Genomic DNA, 17665 nt, shown 5'->3' with positions numbered 1-17665 from the left:
TATGCAAATGACATGTCGTCAGCTTGTGACTGCAACTTGTTCCTGTTTGCGGACGACTCAGCCCTGCTGGTCTCTGACAAGAACAAGTTACAGGTTGAAAAAACCCTCAGCTCGGAACTAGGCAGAATCTGCATATGGCTCGCTGATAACAAACTATCATTACACATGGGCAAAACAGAGTCCATTCTCTTCGGTTCAAATAACAAACTCAGCAAGACCGACGGCTTCTCAGTTACAGTGGGTGACAATATTGTCACAAGGAAAGATGAAATTACCTACCTGGGTTCCATCCTAGAGGCTAATCTCTCCTGTGACAAAATGGCATCCAATGTAATAAAAAAAGTCAACCAACGAACTCGATTCTTGTACCGGATCTCCTCTCTGGTAAACAAGAATACCCTGAAGACTCTGGCAGGAGCACTCATTCAGGGGTACTACGACTATGCTTGCACCTCATGGTACCAAAGCACCTCAAAGGCGCTAAAAACAAAATTACAAACATCTCAAAACAAACTGGTCAGACTACTGCTTGACCTTACTCCTAGAACCCACCTCACCCCTGCCCACTTTGACAACCTAGGATGGCTTAGAGTAGATGACAGAGTACAGCAACTTGCAATGGGCCTGGTCTACAAGATACACTACACGACCAAGGTACCCATGTACATGGCAAAATACTTCCCAAAGGTCAGTGAATACCACGATCACAACACCAGAGGGAGCTCCACAAATCATGTTAAACCCAGATTCGGCTCAAATAAGGGACTAAACACGTTTCGCAATTATGCCACATCAATGTGGAACGCCCTACCCAAAGCTGTAAAGGAATGTGGATCACTACCCACTTTCAAAACCTCTCTCAAGAGACACCTACGGGAGACTGCAATTCAACACTGGCCCCTGTAAATATCCTAACCCAACCCCCTCCAATGTACAGTAATTTACCTAGTATGGTTTTGTCAATAGTCCAATGTACAATTTTGTTTGTTTGTACAGAGTCTCCCCCCCCTCAATGTACAGTTTTGCTTGTCTATACAGTGTGCCCCCCCCCCCCCAACCACCTCCAATGTAAATTACCCAGTATGGTTGTCAATATCCCAGTGTACCCAACCCCCCCCACCCAACCTCCTCCAATGTACAGTTTCTACGTCAAATGTATATACTCCCTTTTCTTGACTCCTTCTGTATCACAAACAGTACTGTATTTGCAAATCTGGTATGTCATAAATGTATAGATGTAGCAGTACTGACTATCTGTATGTCATGTATGTCATATATGTCCTGATGAATTGAAAATGGGGGACCCTGGTGGAAACAAGACGAAAGTCTTTCTCTGGTCTGCATCCCCTTAACAATTGTGTGTATTGAGCTGTACTGTATTGTACCCATTCTGCAATCTGTTAATAAAGTTTTCAATCAATCAATCAATCTGTATCTCCCTTCATAGTTCTTCCTGGAGGATGAGGTCCTGACCACACCACCATCTGTGAATCTAACCAATGACAGCTCCCACAGCCCCACCCACCTGTCGGATGAAAACAAGTTCTATCTGCCTGTAAGTATAAAAAAACACACTTTTATTCCAAACGAAAATTGTGCAACATTCATGAATAATACTGTTTAGCCATTATTTCCTTTTCAAACCCTCTGGGGAATTTACACCATGGCAGCCTAATTACACCCTTAAAAAAACATATTTTACTGGTGCTAAGTTGTACACATGAGTTGTGGGTAAGATGGGAGTCCATGGTGACAGCGGGAGCTTGCTGGTGTGAACACGGCGCTGGGGTGTGTTGTTTATGACGACGCCTGTGTTGAGCATCTGCTACGGATTTGTTAATAGTTTTGTGCCTTACTGTTAACAACTGACATAGAAACTGAAATAGAAACAGAAACGTGTCAATTGTTCCCACTTTCCCACAAACACCATATAGACAATCTCTCAAAAATCAATCAATCTTCACTTAAAAAAAACTACTGTGAAATGTTATTTTTTAAATTAATATGTCTTAATCTTGAAGGGACAGTTAACCCAAAAAAGAAAAAGAAAAGAAACATATTCATGGTAAAGATTTACATTTGCCGCAATAAGCAACATTCAAACTCAAGGTACTCTGAGATCATACCAGATCATACCAGATCAGTTACATATATTTCTGTTGTGCTTGTTGAAACAGGGAAATGGCAATGAAAACGAGGCTGAAATACCTGACAGTGTTTTTTTTATTTTTTTTAAACCTTTATTTTACCAGGTAGTCACTTGAGATCAAAGATCTCTTTTTCGAGCAAGACCTGGCCAATTCTATATTCAATATTTATAGTATTCTCTTGCAAACTAATTTGTTGCAAATGCCAGAGCTCACTGGCTATGATTGTCATTTAATGATAATCACTTGCTAGTTAATTACAATCACCTGTTGTCTGCTGTCTAAATGTGCGTTTCAATCTTGCACAATACATTTATTGGGGCATATTTTCATTTTTGCGGGTACTGTGTACAGATTCAGATTCAGATTCCTTTATTGAGCCATTTGTGTAAAACACATTGGTAATTGTTGCAGCAATACAGTGTATGCATTCTTTCTTTTTTCACAGTAAACAAACACCAACACAGACAAGAAACGAAAACAGTGCAGTGGGGGATTAATCAATAAATAAAATACATATATATATATATAAAGTGAAGTGTGCAGAGATCCAGTACGGACTAGTGCAGTGCAGTACTGTGGAGCTCTATAGGGGTACTGTGGAGCTCTATAGGGGTATTGTGGAGCTCTATAGGGGTACTGTGGAGCTCTATAGGGGTACTGTGGAGCTATATAGGGGTATTGTGGAGCTCTGGGTATTGTGGAGCTCTATAGGGGTACTGTGGAGCTCTATATGGGTACTGTGGAGCTATATAGGGGTATTGTGGAGCTCTATGGGTACTGTGGAGCTCTATAGGGGTATCTGACAGCGTTCTTAGCAGGTGTGATACCATAGGCTATAGGTCATATTTTTCTTATAAGGTATTACCTATGCATATTATAAAATTAAACCAACTTGTTATGGTTTGACCGTGAGACTAGCACAGAGAGAGCAGACAACTGGACGGGTTCAAAGGGTGTTTAATATAAAAGACAGAGTCTCAGAGTCAGACAAGCGTGAGGTCAAAGACGAGGCCGGGCAACACAGACAGTCCAAGGGGTGATCCGGGAGAAGGGTAGGTCATACACGGGATCCAGAAGAACGAGCCCAGGGAGTGGAGCCAGATTGTGGACTAGAGACACAGGAGGACAGGCGGGGTTAGACACGGCAGGACGGGTAGGGGAATAAACAGGCTGACTGACTGAGTTAGCTGAGAATACAATCTGGCGCCGTCCTGCAGTATGAGCTGGGTACTAGTAGTCGGGTGATTGCCGATCGCCAGCAGCTGTGGATGCCTCGGGACGCGTCTATGCTTTCTACAACGCAGTTGGGTTTCCGGGTTCCCGTGATTGGCCCCCCTCGCTATGAGTGACGCCCCTCGCTATGAGTGAACAGCGGAACGACTACCGTCTTGTTGACAGAGCTCTCATATTTGCGAATGCATAAACTATATCTTAAATTATGGCTATGTGTCTAATATGGCCGTCGCTTATCAATGACTTGTTTGCAGTCAACATTGTCGAAACGGATTGTTTTTTAATCAGTTCATTTTTACGGATTGTTTTTTATGAATCACAGGACAATAACAGAAATAATAATAACAATAATGACAGTCCAGTAATTAAATCAGAATGAAAGTAGACTAAATGACATAAAAATTATAAATACAATACATGGGCTCGCGCTCGCTCTTCCCCCCCAACCCCATGTCAGAGACGAAGCCTCTCGACGTCTCCATTGTCATAAAATAATTTGTGAAACATGTGGTGCTCAAGTGGAACATCTAATGGGACTCCGTGAGCCTTCAAAGCTGCTCTTATTTGTAAATAGAAGAAAAATGTGGAACTGGTGAGGTCAAATTTGTTGGATATATCTCGAAGACTGCGGAGACCATAGTCATCGAAGATATCCCCCAATGTGTGTATGCCTTTCAAATGTTAAATGTTAAATGATAAATGATTAAATGATACACACTGAAATCTACGCTCTCTCATCCTGCTTTCCGCAACTCCTATACTTCCTGAGTAACTTGCCCAACACGGCTTAATGGTTGTTGACTGCAAACAAGTCATTGATAAGCGACGGCCATATTAGTCACAATAGCCATAATTTAAGATATAGTTTATGCATTCGCAAATATGAGAGCTCTGTCAACAAGACGGCAGTCATTCCGCTGTTCACTCATAGCGAGGGGCGTCACTCATAGCGAGGGGGGCGTACGCGTGCGACGCGTGTGCGTCAGTGGCCAATCACGGGAACCCGGAAACCCAACTGCGTTGTAGAAAGCATAGACGCCCTCGGGACCTGCCTCCACACCAGGTTCCAATCCTGCGTATCGTGCTAAATATTTCCACTTTGTTATTGCTCTTTATGCTGAGCCTGATAGTGTAGTGTGTAGTGTGTAGTAGTGTGTGGCAGAGATGTCTTGGTTTGCTAATGTACTCTATACTACGTCAGGTTTTTGCTGAACCGATTCGATCCTTTGGGAACTTTTAAGTGGTCGACCAGTATGGGTCTTTCACAGGCCGATATTTCGAGAGCAGGGGGCGGCCGATGGTTGATGTAATGCAGATATAATGATAATAATTTGTACATCTGATAAAAAAATCTATAATTGAATATGAACAAATAGGATGAAAAAAACATCTTGTCAAGGGGAAGCGCTAACATTTTGGTTAATCAGCCATGAGGGTAGGATTATCAGCCAATGCTGATTATTTAAAAGTGCCAGATCTTTGCCTGATTAATTGGGACTAGGACTTTCGACACTGTTGATCATTGTTTATTCATCTCTCTCTCTCTCTCTCTCTCTCTCTCTCTCTCTCTCTCTCTCTCTCTCTCTCTCTCTCTCTCTCTCTCTCTCTCTCTCTCTCTCTCTCTCTCTCTCAGTATTTCATCTACTGCTGTATCCTGGGCTTGGTGTCTTGTTCAGTGTTTTTGAGGATCAGCTACGAGCTGAAGATGGTAGTGATGTTGGTTGCCGTGGTGATCTACAACATCATCATCCTCCAGACACACGCTCCTTTGCTGGACGGATACAGCACTGCACTGTACCGGACTCAGGCACTGGAACGGTACGCCGCCAACAACAGTAAAGGGCTAGTTGAGAAGTGGTGTGGATTACTCGCCAGTAGTGTAAACAGCATAGCCATCTGCGGACCTACTGAGACCCGTGGTCAAAGTTCTGGCCATGTTCCAAGTGAGTCGGGCAGCCTCAGACAGGCAATAGGGAGGTGTAATCTGACGTCACTATAGGGATTTATCATTGGGAAGATTTATTATCTGCTATTGTAATAATTCTGCTTTCCATTTTTGCACAAAATGAGTTCCCTTCTATCACTAACATTATTGTTTAAGCATTTTTGGTTGAAATTAATTAAGTTATAAGGTTTTAAATTTGTCCTTAAAAAAGAACTACACTTACCAGTAGAACGCCTGTCGTTCAGTGCTGTCGCCTAATACACGTCACGGCCATTGTGTAGTTCCTCAGTGAACAAAAACATAAACGTTGTTATTTTGCTACCTTTACGATTAATTGTGAATTTTTTCATGTTGAGCTCTAGATTGTGGAGGAATACACCCAGAAAGCTACACCATGCCAATGTTCATGCTTTATTTGTTTTAAACGAGGCGATTTAGAAATGTGTCCATTGAGGGGCGACTGGGTGGCATAACGGAGATTGTGCTCGTCACCAATGCTAGAGGCTGCGGTCTCGACTCCCGGAGTCAGCATTGCCTGCGGATTGGGCTAGTCGTCATACTAACTCAATTGGCAGAGGTAGCGGGTGGAAAGTCGATGGGTGGGGATTGGACGTTGTGGACAGCGACTCCTACAGGTCGGTTGGGTGACACCTGTACAGCAGAGTCAGGAAGTATCGGGGATAGCGTGAGCCTCCCACACGTTACTCCAGTCCTTGCCACTGAGAGACCGCGCTGTCTGGTGAAAAGATGCAACAGGCTGCCTCCTCGTGTACCGGAGGTGACACGTGATGCAAGGCTTCTATCCTCACTACAGCCGACCAGTGGGAGGCATAGTCTAGCAACATTCAAGATAGGGGAGGGGAGAATTGAAGGGAAAAAGAATTGGCGATACGAAATTGGGATGGGAGAAAATAGAAAATAAGGAGAAAAAGTGGATACAAAAAAAATATGTGTCCATTGGAAATACATTGCGATTTCAAGAGGGGTGGACCGCACGGGAAACAGCAATGATGTAACCACTACACCTCCCTATAGATGGGGTTTGGTCAAATAAAGATTTGAAACCACACCTCAACTTCCAAACAAATGTTTTAACCATCCACAACAGAATAGTGTTGTCCTTAATTCCCATGCTTGATTCTTCTGTCTCTCTCTCTTCTCTGTCTTAGAACCAGCTAGCTAGATTAGCCCCAGTGCATAGTAATACACTGGCTTCTTCAAGGGACAACATAGTTCCAAGACGTCATGTCAGTCTGAGAGAAGAGTTAAGCATTGGAAATACACGAGGACTGTTGTATTCTGTTGTGGATACTAAGTATTTCATACCGCTTTATGTAAAAAGAAAAAATCCGAACTATCCCTTTAAGAGAACATAATATTAGACAGTATCTACATCAAAAGAGATCCACACACACTTTTCTTCTCCCTGTGTTGTGCATCGCAGGGCACAAGCCTCAAGCCACAGACTGAGACTGTTGTTTAGCCCTAAGGGGATGTCTTTCTGAGTGGAAGCAACACACCTGCTGGCTGCCAATCAGCAGTAGCCTCTGGAGGAGAGGGGAATGATTGGCGGCAGATATAAGGGGTTTGTGCTGATGGTGTGGAATAGATTTTTCACATCTGACAGAAACGGTGACAGGGGGACAATGTCCCCTATCATTGATGAAGAATTTCCATTATCACAAAGTTGTCTAGCCGCTGATTTGAGATTCCTTCTGTTTCTCTCTCTCTCTCTCTCTCTCTCTCTCTCTCTCTCTCTCTCCCTCTCTCTCTCTCTCTCTCTCTCTCTCTCCAGACCTGGGGTTCTGAAGGATCTAAAAACGATGGGTTCTGTGTCTCTGTTCATCTTCTTCATCACTCTGCTGGTGTTGGCCAGACAGGTGGGTTGCGACACCACCCGCCATGTCACTACGCTCTAATACCTAATACCTATACCTTGATGTGACTGACGTGGCCCATCAGAGTAACCCGTGTGTATTGTGCGACATTTCAGAGGGAAGCAGATTGGATATCTGAAATAGCTTGATTTTGTTGATATCCATCGGGATGGACATCAAATGGCTTCAGTCATCATTTTCTCAACGACACCAGTTCTAACATGTTGGGTAAAAGATACCTTCTGTTAGAAAATGCTTAAGAAAAAGATTGAAAAACAGGATTTTCATTGTACTGCATGTTTAAGGGTTGTGTGAAGAGAAAGCAGATTGTGCAGAGGACTTCACTGTCTCTCCATCTGCTCATCAGCAAGTGTATGGAGCTAAACTAAACTCTGTTCAGCTGGCACTTAAAAGAGGCAGCCAGAGAGGACAGAAAAAGATTGTGTGTGTGTGTGTGTGTGTGTGTGTGTGTGTGTGTGTGTGTGTGTGTGTGTGTGTGTGTGTGTGTGTGTGTGTGTGTGTGTGTGTGTGTGTGTGTGTGTGTGTGTGTGTGTGTGTGTGTGTGTGTGTGTGTGTGTGTGTGTGTGTGTGTGTGTGTGTGTGTGTGTGTGTGTGTGTGTGTGTGTGTGTGTGTGTGTGTGTGTGTGTGTGTGTGTGTGTGTGTGTGTGTGTGTGTGCGAGTGCCTGTGTGCATGCGTAAGTTTGTGTGTGTGTGTGTGTGCGAGTGCCTGTGTGCATGCGTAAGTTTGTGTGCCTGTGTAAGTTTGTGTGTGTGTGTGTGTGCGCGTGTGTCTGTGCCTGTGTGTGTGTGTGTGTGTACCATCTACTCTAGCGGCGTCATCCATCACAGCATATGGCGCTGAATAGAAAATCTCCCCTTAGAGACTCTGTACCCAGAGTTAGGGCCTGCCCTCCGAGGACGAGAGGGAACCAAACAGTTCCCAGTGTTCTCCCACTGGGTCACCTCCCACCAGGAGGGAGGGGACATTTGTTTTGGAAACAAACGCTCAGCTGTGTAAACCTTTGTGCTACTGTCACGCCTTACGAGGGACGGCACTCTCATCAGGGTTTTTGGGTATAATTGGGTTGATCCTTCCGGATGCTCTGCCCGGGCAGAAGAACTCCCCGAGCAATACGCGGATCTGAACACGCCCTGAATCACACCAGCGGTGAAGCAGACCTGTTCTATAAACGGGTCAAAGGGTGTCTGAGGAAGTCTGCTGCTTTCCTTCTTCGTCACTGGCATCTGGAAAGAAAGGTATCTGAAATCCGTTCAGTGGATGTAAAGGCACACGTCCTAAGAGTGTGGTATTTGTTCATGCTCCTACCCATGGGTGTAAAGTACACTTTGTTAAAATACTTAAGTACTGTTTTGGGGGATTTGTACTTTACTCGAGTGTTATTAGGTTTGTATCCTTACGTTTAAAATGCAGACCTACAAAGTACAAAGTACAAATCTCGCAGGTCCAACCATTTTAATTAGTATATTTGTTTCTCTGGCCGAACTAACGTTAACGTTATTAATCCTGCGGCCACACTTTATTTAAAAACAGCCAATCAAATCCCCATCAATGGAAAATTAACCCGCCCATACCCATGCTGATTGGTCCTTGTGCAAGACTAGAAAGCAGGGATCTTCGATTAAACACCTGCTATCAGAAGAATAGACAGTCGATAGACGATAGTACGAGTGATGAAGAGGACGAAGCGGAACATTTCATTGCCCCGGAATAGTTTTTACTTTTACTTTTTAGTTGCACCGTACCACATGTGGGCCCTTTTTAGGACGATTTGCCCACCGGCACTTTGGCGACCCCTAGTGGCTCGGGTGTACATATTTTGTAATACAATATATATATCGAATTGAAGGCTTATTTGTTGCCTGTCGATAGCGACAAAAATCCGTTCAGCGGTTCTCGAGTTACATGCCGGTATTTGAGGCTTGTGCAAAGTACACGGTATTGCGCAAAATACCACTCCCGACTCTTGGGGCTCTAGTTCCGTCAATCTAGATCCGATCTCGAAAATGATTGGGGAGGGTTGTAGCCAATGAGTGTGGCTTTCGAATGATACCCAACCTGGGGATGTATGAATCAGGGATCTCATGAAAAACTAACGAGCGAAAACAGGAAGAGAAAAACAGCAGAATGAATTGAAGTCTATGAGAAAACTCAGTTTTTCTTTTGTACACAGTTTACCAAAATCACTCCTAATCACTCATTTCTGAATGGAGCTTTATGAAATTTGGACATGTACTACATAAGGCTTCAGGCTATGGGTCTGTATGGATTTGTAAGCCATATACCTTCTGGGGAAATACTACCACTGGACTACTAACTACTACAGAAAAACTTGAGTAACAACTCAAGTTCAAAGCTATGTTACTCTATTACGTTAGCACTAAAATAGAATGTTCTTTCTGGAATCAGAAACTTCAGAATGTCATCTTTCAAAAGAGACCAGGCTCATGCATGTGCTATAAGGATAAAGTATGTTGTTTTGGTTTGCAAAAAAAGTATGCAGTCCTCAAAAACGAAAACTAAAATGGCCAGGAGACTCATTGCAGGTTAACAGGTTTTAAAGGGGAACTATCTTATAAATGGCCTTTTTGAGTGTTTAGCATTGTTTCCTAGCTATGTGAACTTATATTAATATGATCTATGTCTCTAATTCTCATATTGGCGCATTCTTCCAATTCTCCTCTCACAATATTCACCCTCACTGAACTGAGTCATCTGAAAATGTGCTGATTTGTGATGTCAGAAAGACACCGCTGCATGATAATGGAGAGGTACAAGATGAGCTGCACACAGTGGCTGCAGCCCAGGCTCAAAACGGCTTAAGATCTTAAGGTAGAAAAATGCTGTTTTTGAGGACTTGATTAGAAATACAAAACAATGAATAAAAAAAAATTAAAAATTACAGAGGTGTTCCATAGACTCACAGGAATTGTGTAAAAGTGCCCAAAATAGTGAAAGAAATAGTAAAATAGTTCCCCTTTAAGTTAAAAGTAAAAGTAGAAACGTTTTTTACTTTTACTCAAGTGTGTTTTTAGCCAGATACTTTGACTTTTACTTGAGTACGATTTTGAGACGGTAGGCCTACCCATACTTTCACTTGAGTATAATTTCTGGCAACTTTTTACACCCCTGATGTAAAGGCACAGGTCCTAAGAGCGTGGTATTGGTTCATGCTCCTACCCCAATTGACCTATTTCAACCCCTCGCCCCTCTTGATTTTCCAATTACAACTGTTGGAGGGTCACAAAAAGACCCTTTGAGATAGCTAAATGATCAACAGATCCGCCTCGCGGCAAAAAGCCCGCTCCGCGTTCTACTGAGCCGCTCCTGGTCATTTAGTCAGTGGGTGGAAACAGCGGGTTAGAGTGGATATACGGGCTGCTGTAATTAATCCCTCCTGAACAGATGCCTGATGGAGCGATTAGCTCCTATAGTTTCTAAACAGCATCTGGAAGTGTAGCCTTCACTCTCCTGGTCTAGTTACCAGACTCACGGCCTTGTTCTTCTAAAAAGAAGGACAATACACGCACACACGCACGCGCGCGCGGAACACAACCTGCTAAATCCATCCTGGGAGGATTGGGGCGAGGGAGGAAGCTCTCTCTCTCTCTTAGCACCTCACCGGAGAGAGCAATGCAACATGTCCTGAAGAAGCCTGGGTCCATTTGTGAGCCATACTGTATTCTCGTGGGTGTAATTTACACCACAAACACAATACATCATCCAGGCTACTAACCACACGTACACGCGCATGCACGCACACACACACACACACACACACACACACACACACACACACACACACACACACACACACACACACGCACACACACGCACGCACACACACACACACACACTGTAGACATAATGATGGAACATTTGGAAACACCATCTCTCACACATACACGACTCCCGGGGTGTTTTGACCCCAATAGATGAGTCTTGCTGACATATTTAGACATGTTTAGATCCCCCCCCCCCGAAGCGTGAATAACCAATGAACGAACGGCGCCTATGTTTTATGCAAAGCAGCTCTGTCCCCTTACTATTTCCTTGAGCAATGAGAGTGGAACTCCTCAGTCTTTTTCATTGTGGTCTTATTGGGACATAAATTATCTGGGAATATAGAACGCACTCCTTAAATGCAGTCGGTTCACTTAATCCACACAGAGCCTAGTATGACACATACTGTAGATTTGGGAAGGGGGCGATTATAGAATAGAAAATAGCCAGTAGCAAGAAACAAGAAAATGTCTTGTGTTATTAAAGTAAAATACAGACTTAGTTTGAGGACGGCGACGACCAAGAGTAGAGATTAATTTGGATACAACGTTGTGGGATCTTCTACATTCTGTGAATTCATCTAGCGTCAAATGAAATATCATCATCATCATCATCATCATCATCATCATCATCATCATCATCATCATTTATCTATAACTCATCCATACTGAATCCATACTCTGTATGATAGCATGTACAGCAGTGCTGTATATACCGCATATATACATTTATATATTTATATTTACTGCACATCTGTCTGAATATACCTGCATATAATCCTTCTATATACATATACACCTGCATATAACCCATATAACTCTGTATGATAGCATGTACAATAATGCTGTATATACCGTATATATATATATCTGTCTGTACATACCTGCACATAATCCTTTTACATATCTGTGGATACTATATCTATATCTGTACATATCCCTTACCTCTTACTAGTTACGCTGCTGGCCAATATGACTACTACTACCAAACTGTCTTTATACCTGTATCACTGTACATATTAATAATATTACAACTCTGTACATACATCTGATTAGCACTTAGTTACTCATTAGTACACATTTTTATATGTATACCCAGTTTAATCACCTGCCCATTGTATATTACTATTTCACTTTAGTGTTACAGTGTTACATAAAACTCTTGACTACATTTGCACTCTGGTTGGATGCCAAACTTTTTTAATGACAATAAATGTGAACCTAATGTAATCTGATCTAATCTAATCTACTCTAATTGAATCTAAAGCAACCAAATTTAATTAATCTACTGTGGCCGGTGTCCCGGAGCTGGATGCAGGGCGTGAATGACGCATGTGTCTTTTTTGTTTTTTTGTTTGTTGTTTTACTCTTGTGTCCTCCTGTAACAGAATGAATATTACTGTAGGTTAGACTTCCTGTGGAGGGACAAGTTCAAGAGGGAGTGCGAGGAGATCGAGACCATGGAGAACCTCAACCGGGTCCTGCTGGAGAACGTCCTGCCCGCCCACGTCGCCGAGCACTTCCTGGGGCGCAACTGGAAGAACGAGGTGAGTTCTGTTACAAAGCAATGGCAGAGCCGAGCCGTGGAAAGTTGTCCCTCCTCTCCAATGTTGACGTGTGTCGTGTCCTGGGGGAGGAGGGGGTTCACTCAGCGGTCACTACTGGTCGTAGTGATTGTAGCACATCAGGTTTCCTCAGTTAACAAGCGTTTGTAGCAACAGCTGTTTTTTTTTTAAGATTCAGTTCCATATAAGCTCATGATGAAAATGTTTTGATCACCCCAGCATACTTGCATTCATTTGAAACGTGTGTGTGTGTGTGTGCGTGCGTGCGTGTGTGTGTGTGCGTGTGTGGTGTGTGTGTGTGTGTGTGTGTGTGTGTGTGTGTGTGTGTGTGTGTGTGTGTGCGTGTGTGTGTCTGTAATACACAATATTAGGGCTGCCCTCTCTTAGTCAAACAGACTATTACTGTAATAACTCGGTTTGGTCTCTTGTTAGTCGAGTAACTGTTTTTTATTCCATACTGAATGAGTTATTTCCTGAATCTCTGGTAAGCACTAGAGTTGAAGAGGTCCTTCTGTATTATTGCATGCGTAAAACCTAATTGAACAGATTTGTCAATTAAATCAACTAGTCAATTAGTCGATAAAGTCCTATGACTATTTTTGACTAAGAATTTCTTAAGTTGAGGACAGTCCCTTATATATATAAATCAAACTTTAACAAAATTTGTATTTTGTTTGAAACATGTAAAAAAAACATTTATTGTCCATTATACCAGCCCAGTATCTTGATATTTTTTTTTTCTTTTTTTTTCAATGGATGAATTGGCTTAGAGATTTGACTTGAATGTGGGGCCTGTACAACACTCCAATTTAGTATTTAGATACAACACTCTAGCTACTGGCACCATTCCATCCTGTTTCAAACAAGCAGTGGTTCATCCTCTCCTCAAAAAACCCAGCTTAGACCCCACTCTCCTCAATAATTACCGGCCCATCTCCAACCTGCCATTCCTTTCAAAAGTCCTGGAAAAGGCTGTCCTCGGTCAGCTGATGCCCTACCTCAAGAGGAACAACATCCTGGAGAAATTCCAGTCTGGGTTTAGGGCAGGACACAGCACTGAGTCCGCCCTCTTGAAGGTCCTCAATGACCTCCTCCTCACCGTGGACACTGGGAAATGTGCTGCACTGGTCCTTCTCGACCTGAGTGCAGCATTTGACACAGTGGACCACTCTGTCCTCACTGACCGCCTCCAACAGGGGGTTGGCATCACCAACACCGCCCTCTCCTGGTTCAGATCCTACCTAAACAATAGAACCTACTCGGTGAGTCTAGCCAATTTCTCCTCCCAGCAAGCCAACCTCACCTGCGGGCAGGGGGCGAAATTAAAGCCTGCCGCCCGCCAGGGGCGCTCAGTTTTTACCTTTGGCGCTTGCCACTGAGAGCCCTGCCCGCCGTGTGGCGTGTGGACGTGTAGTTCATAACTATACTCTTATTTTGAAAATCTGTGCGGGTCTCATTTCCGGCCCAAGCGCAGCTAGAGTCATAATATCGATGGCTCCGGCAGTTAGCAGCATTCGGTTCGTATGATATTCTTATTTTGAAAAAAAACGTGGCAACGAGTCATATCCGCCCAGCCCTGCAGCGGGATACTATTGGCTTCTGCTCGTATCAACACAGAGCGGCCCGCAGCTCTAGTGCCACTGCTAACGTTAAGCTCTCAGAATGGTAGCAGCTCGCCTGCAGCATCTAGTGCTAACGTTAAGCTCTCAGAATGGTAGCAGCTCGCCCGCAGCTCTAGTGCTAACGTTAAGCTCTCAGAATGGTAGCAGTCTGCTCTAGTCTAGATCGGACCTCCATGAGCTGCATAATACCTCCGTTCTCTCGTTAGCTAGCTCGCGTTAGCTAGCTCACTTAGATCGATCTGTCCCAGTAAACTAAATTGTCTTAACGTTATCTACCGGGCTAGCAGTAGCTACAGATAGCTCCTGATATCAATGTCTTATAACATTGATTGAATGCGTATTCTAGCTGAGGGCATGTTGAATGTGATTTGACAAAATAACCGTAATATTAAAATTGGGTCCAGCTGCATCGCCGGAGAATCCTTGCATGCTGAATGTAGGGTCTAGCTGAATATAGGGTCTAGCTGCAGGGCCGGAGAATCCTTGCTGGAGCTGGAGGCTACTCAAGTATACACACAGACAGTGGAGCTGTTTGCAGATAGCAAGCATTTTGACTTATTGCGTGGTGGCGATGTCTCGCAGATAATACAACTACAAGTATGATTATATTTTATTTAAAAAAAAGAAAATTATATAAAATATATATATATTTTTTTTTAATCAAAAAAATTGGCAGGTAAGAAATATGCTTGGCGGGTAGACTCTTCCCATCTACCCGCCACTGGCCGGTGAGTCAAAAAGTTAATTTCGCTCCCTGCCTGCGGGGTCCCACAGGGTTCAATCCTGGCACCCATCCTCTTCAATCTTTACATGCTCCCCCTCAGTCAAATCATCACTCGGCACAACATCTCCTTCCACTGCTACGCCGATGATACTCAGATATACCTCCCACTCACAACAGCTGACTCCACCAGCCTAGACCACCTGCAGACCTGCCTAGGCAGTATAAAGGAGTGGATGTCACAAAACCACCTGCAGTTAAATGAGAGCAAGGGGGAGATCATTCTGTTTGGCACCACCACCTCAGTCACTCAGAGCTCCAGAAACATGGGCTCTCCTCCTTGGTAAAAGAAAACCCAATGTGAGAAACCTTGGGGTCTTATTTTACTCAGATCTCAATTTCCACAAGCAAGTCAGATCAGTAGTACAGTCCTGTTTCTTCCAACTGTGCATCATTTCAAAAATCAAGTCCTTCCTCTCCCCCAGCGATCTTCATAAAGTTATCATCATGCTCATTTTCTCACGACTGGACTACTGCAATTCCCTCTACTCTGGTCTTCCTGACAAAACCATCCTCCCCCTCCAGCGCATTCAAAATGCTGCTGCCAGGCTGGTCTCAGGCACCAGAATGAGGGACCACATCTCCCCAGTCCTTGTCTCTCTCCACTGGCTCCCAGTGAGGAAGAGAATCAACTTTAAAATGTTACTATTCACCTACAAAGCCCTCAATGGTCTCACTCCGGCCTACATTGAGGAACTCTTGGTCCAACCCATCAGCTCCAGGTCCCTCAGATCAAATGACCAACTGTGTCTGAGGGTCCCGCGGGCCAAACTGGTGACAAAGGGTTTCCAGGCCTTTGCAGTGATGGCGCCGACACTGTGGAATAAGCTCCCTCTCAAGATCAAGTCTGCCAACAACGTACAGACATTCAAGACCTTGCTTAAAACCTACCTTTTCGCTCTGGATGATCACAGAGTTACTTTGCTGTCGTGTTGTGTGTCTGAGGTGTTCTTATGTTCTCTGTCTGTCCATCTGCCTGGTTCCATTTCTTTGTCCTGTCCATTTATTCGTATTCTTTTTTTTCCCCGGGCTGCGCCCCGGACCAGTCGTATGATATCATATCATATCAGAACATTACAAACGGACCAGTGCATCATTGTAACACACACCCGACCCACATCGTGCATCTTGTTCCCCTCTTGGCAGGACCTGTACCACCAGTCGTATGAATCTGTCGGCGTGATGTTTGCCTCCATCCCGGACTTCAAAGAGTTCTACACCGAGTCTGATGTCAACAAGGAAGGCCTCGAGTGCCTCCGTCTCCTCAACGAGATCATCGCCGACTTTGACGAGGTAACCCCGTCATTCTGACACATCGTCAAGGAAACTATAAGAGAAGGAAGGGTTCTATACACTCTGCTTAGTGCCAGACTTTGGTGCCAGTTGTATTGTAGCCTGTATTAAAATATCTGAGGAAACATAAATCTGCAATACATTGCCGATGATTTTGACATCCGAGGTAATAACCTGTCTGAGTGTTCATCAACGAGGAGATGGCTGATCCCTTTCAACTCAATGTCGGCCCAACTGGAAGTTTCCACGCTTGGCACCAGTGTGAGTCCACCACGTGCTACACAGTGCCGTGATGATGACCCTTCCTTCTTGGACAAAAAACATTCCATGATTTCTTGTAACTAGAAACTGGTACCTTGCGTTGCTTAGCAATGGCAAACTAATTGTTGTTGGTTGGAGGACCAGCACAAAGCGTTGGTGTTTGTTTAACCGTCAGTTTGAAAGGATTCTGTAAAAAGTGTATTAAAGCAATAGTTGAAGCAATTAGCACTGGATGTTAGTCCTATGACTATAAGTCAAGGACAGTCCCTTATATACATTATATTACATACATACATATATACATTTTTGTTTTTCAAACTTTATCACCATTAACAAAAAAGAAAGACAAAACAGCCATGGTTACATTTTACCTATATTATATATACAGTATATAGAAATTAATTGTCCATTGTCCAAGAAGGGCGTATACAAGCCCAGTAGTATCTTGATATTTTAATTTAATTTAATTTTAAAACATTTCTGTCTGTATGCCCAGTTGCTCTCTAAGCCCAAGTTCAGTGGAGTGGAGAAGATAAAGACCATTGGTAGCACCTACATGGCTGCCACTGGACTCAATGCAACGCCGGGCCCAGAGTACGCACAGGTAGCAATTCTCTTTTTCCTTTTTTTTCTTTAAAAAAAGATTTGCTTTATTGACATGACATAGACTAGAGTACATATTGCCTATTCCCATATTATTGCCATATTATTCCATATTTTACAAACAATGGATAGTCTCTGTCCTTTTCTGTCACACACACACACTCTCTCTCTCTTACACACACACACAAGATACACGATTTTTGCCACTTTAATGCCACACAACTATGGTTGGTGGTAATTGTTTTCGGTACAGCATGTTAATTAGCACTGGGACATCAACATGAAACATCAAACACCCCCCTCCCACCTCCCAATCTCCACAATTAATACATAAATACATACAGGACAGTCACATATAACAGTGTCAGTCAGTGTCGGATGCTTGCCCATCTGTGCAAGGGGGGGCGGGCCAGGGCGTTTAGTGTTCGGACTGCTGTGGGGAAAAAACTGTTTGTGAAGCGTGTGTGTTTGGTTAGAATTTACCTGTAGCGACCTGAGGGCATGTGCTGGAATATGTGGTGTGCTCACACACA

The 17665-nt window shown here is 43.6% G+C and overlaps 1 protein-coding gene across 1 annotated transcript in view; it reads left to right on the top strand.

Annotated features, from left to right (window-relative positions):
* The window catches only part of adcy2b (adenylate cyclase 2b (brain)), a gene marked incomplete at its 5' end in the record, with an annotated part of 101449 nt that overhangs the window by 81085 nt on the left and 2699 nt on the right, over window positions 1–17665 (top strand). The window contains 6 exon segments of the mRNA XM_084312623.1: window positions 1448–1555; window positions 5017–5201; window positions 7124–7208; window positions 12396–12554; window positions 16122–16268; window positions 17026–17133. Of these exon segments, the coding sequence (XP_084168749.1) occupies window positions 1448–1555; window positions 5017–5201; window positions 7124–7208; window positions 12396–12554; window positions 16122–16268; window positions 17026–17133 (792 nt within the window).

Source organism: Notolepis coatsorum (genome assembly GCF_963971535.1).
Source record: "Notolepis coatsorum genome assembly, chromosome: 4".
Taxonomy (NCBI): domain Eukaryota; kingdom Metazoa; phylum Chordata; class Actinopteri; order Aulopiformes; family Paralepididae; genus Notolepis; species Notolepis coatsorum.
The sequence above is the reverse complement of the archived record's forward strand: the minus strand, read 5'-3'. Positions and strand labels throughout refer to the sequence as shown.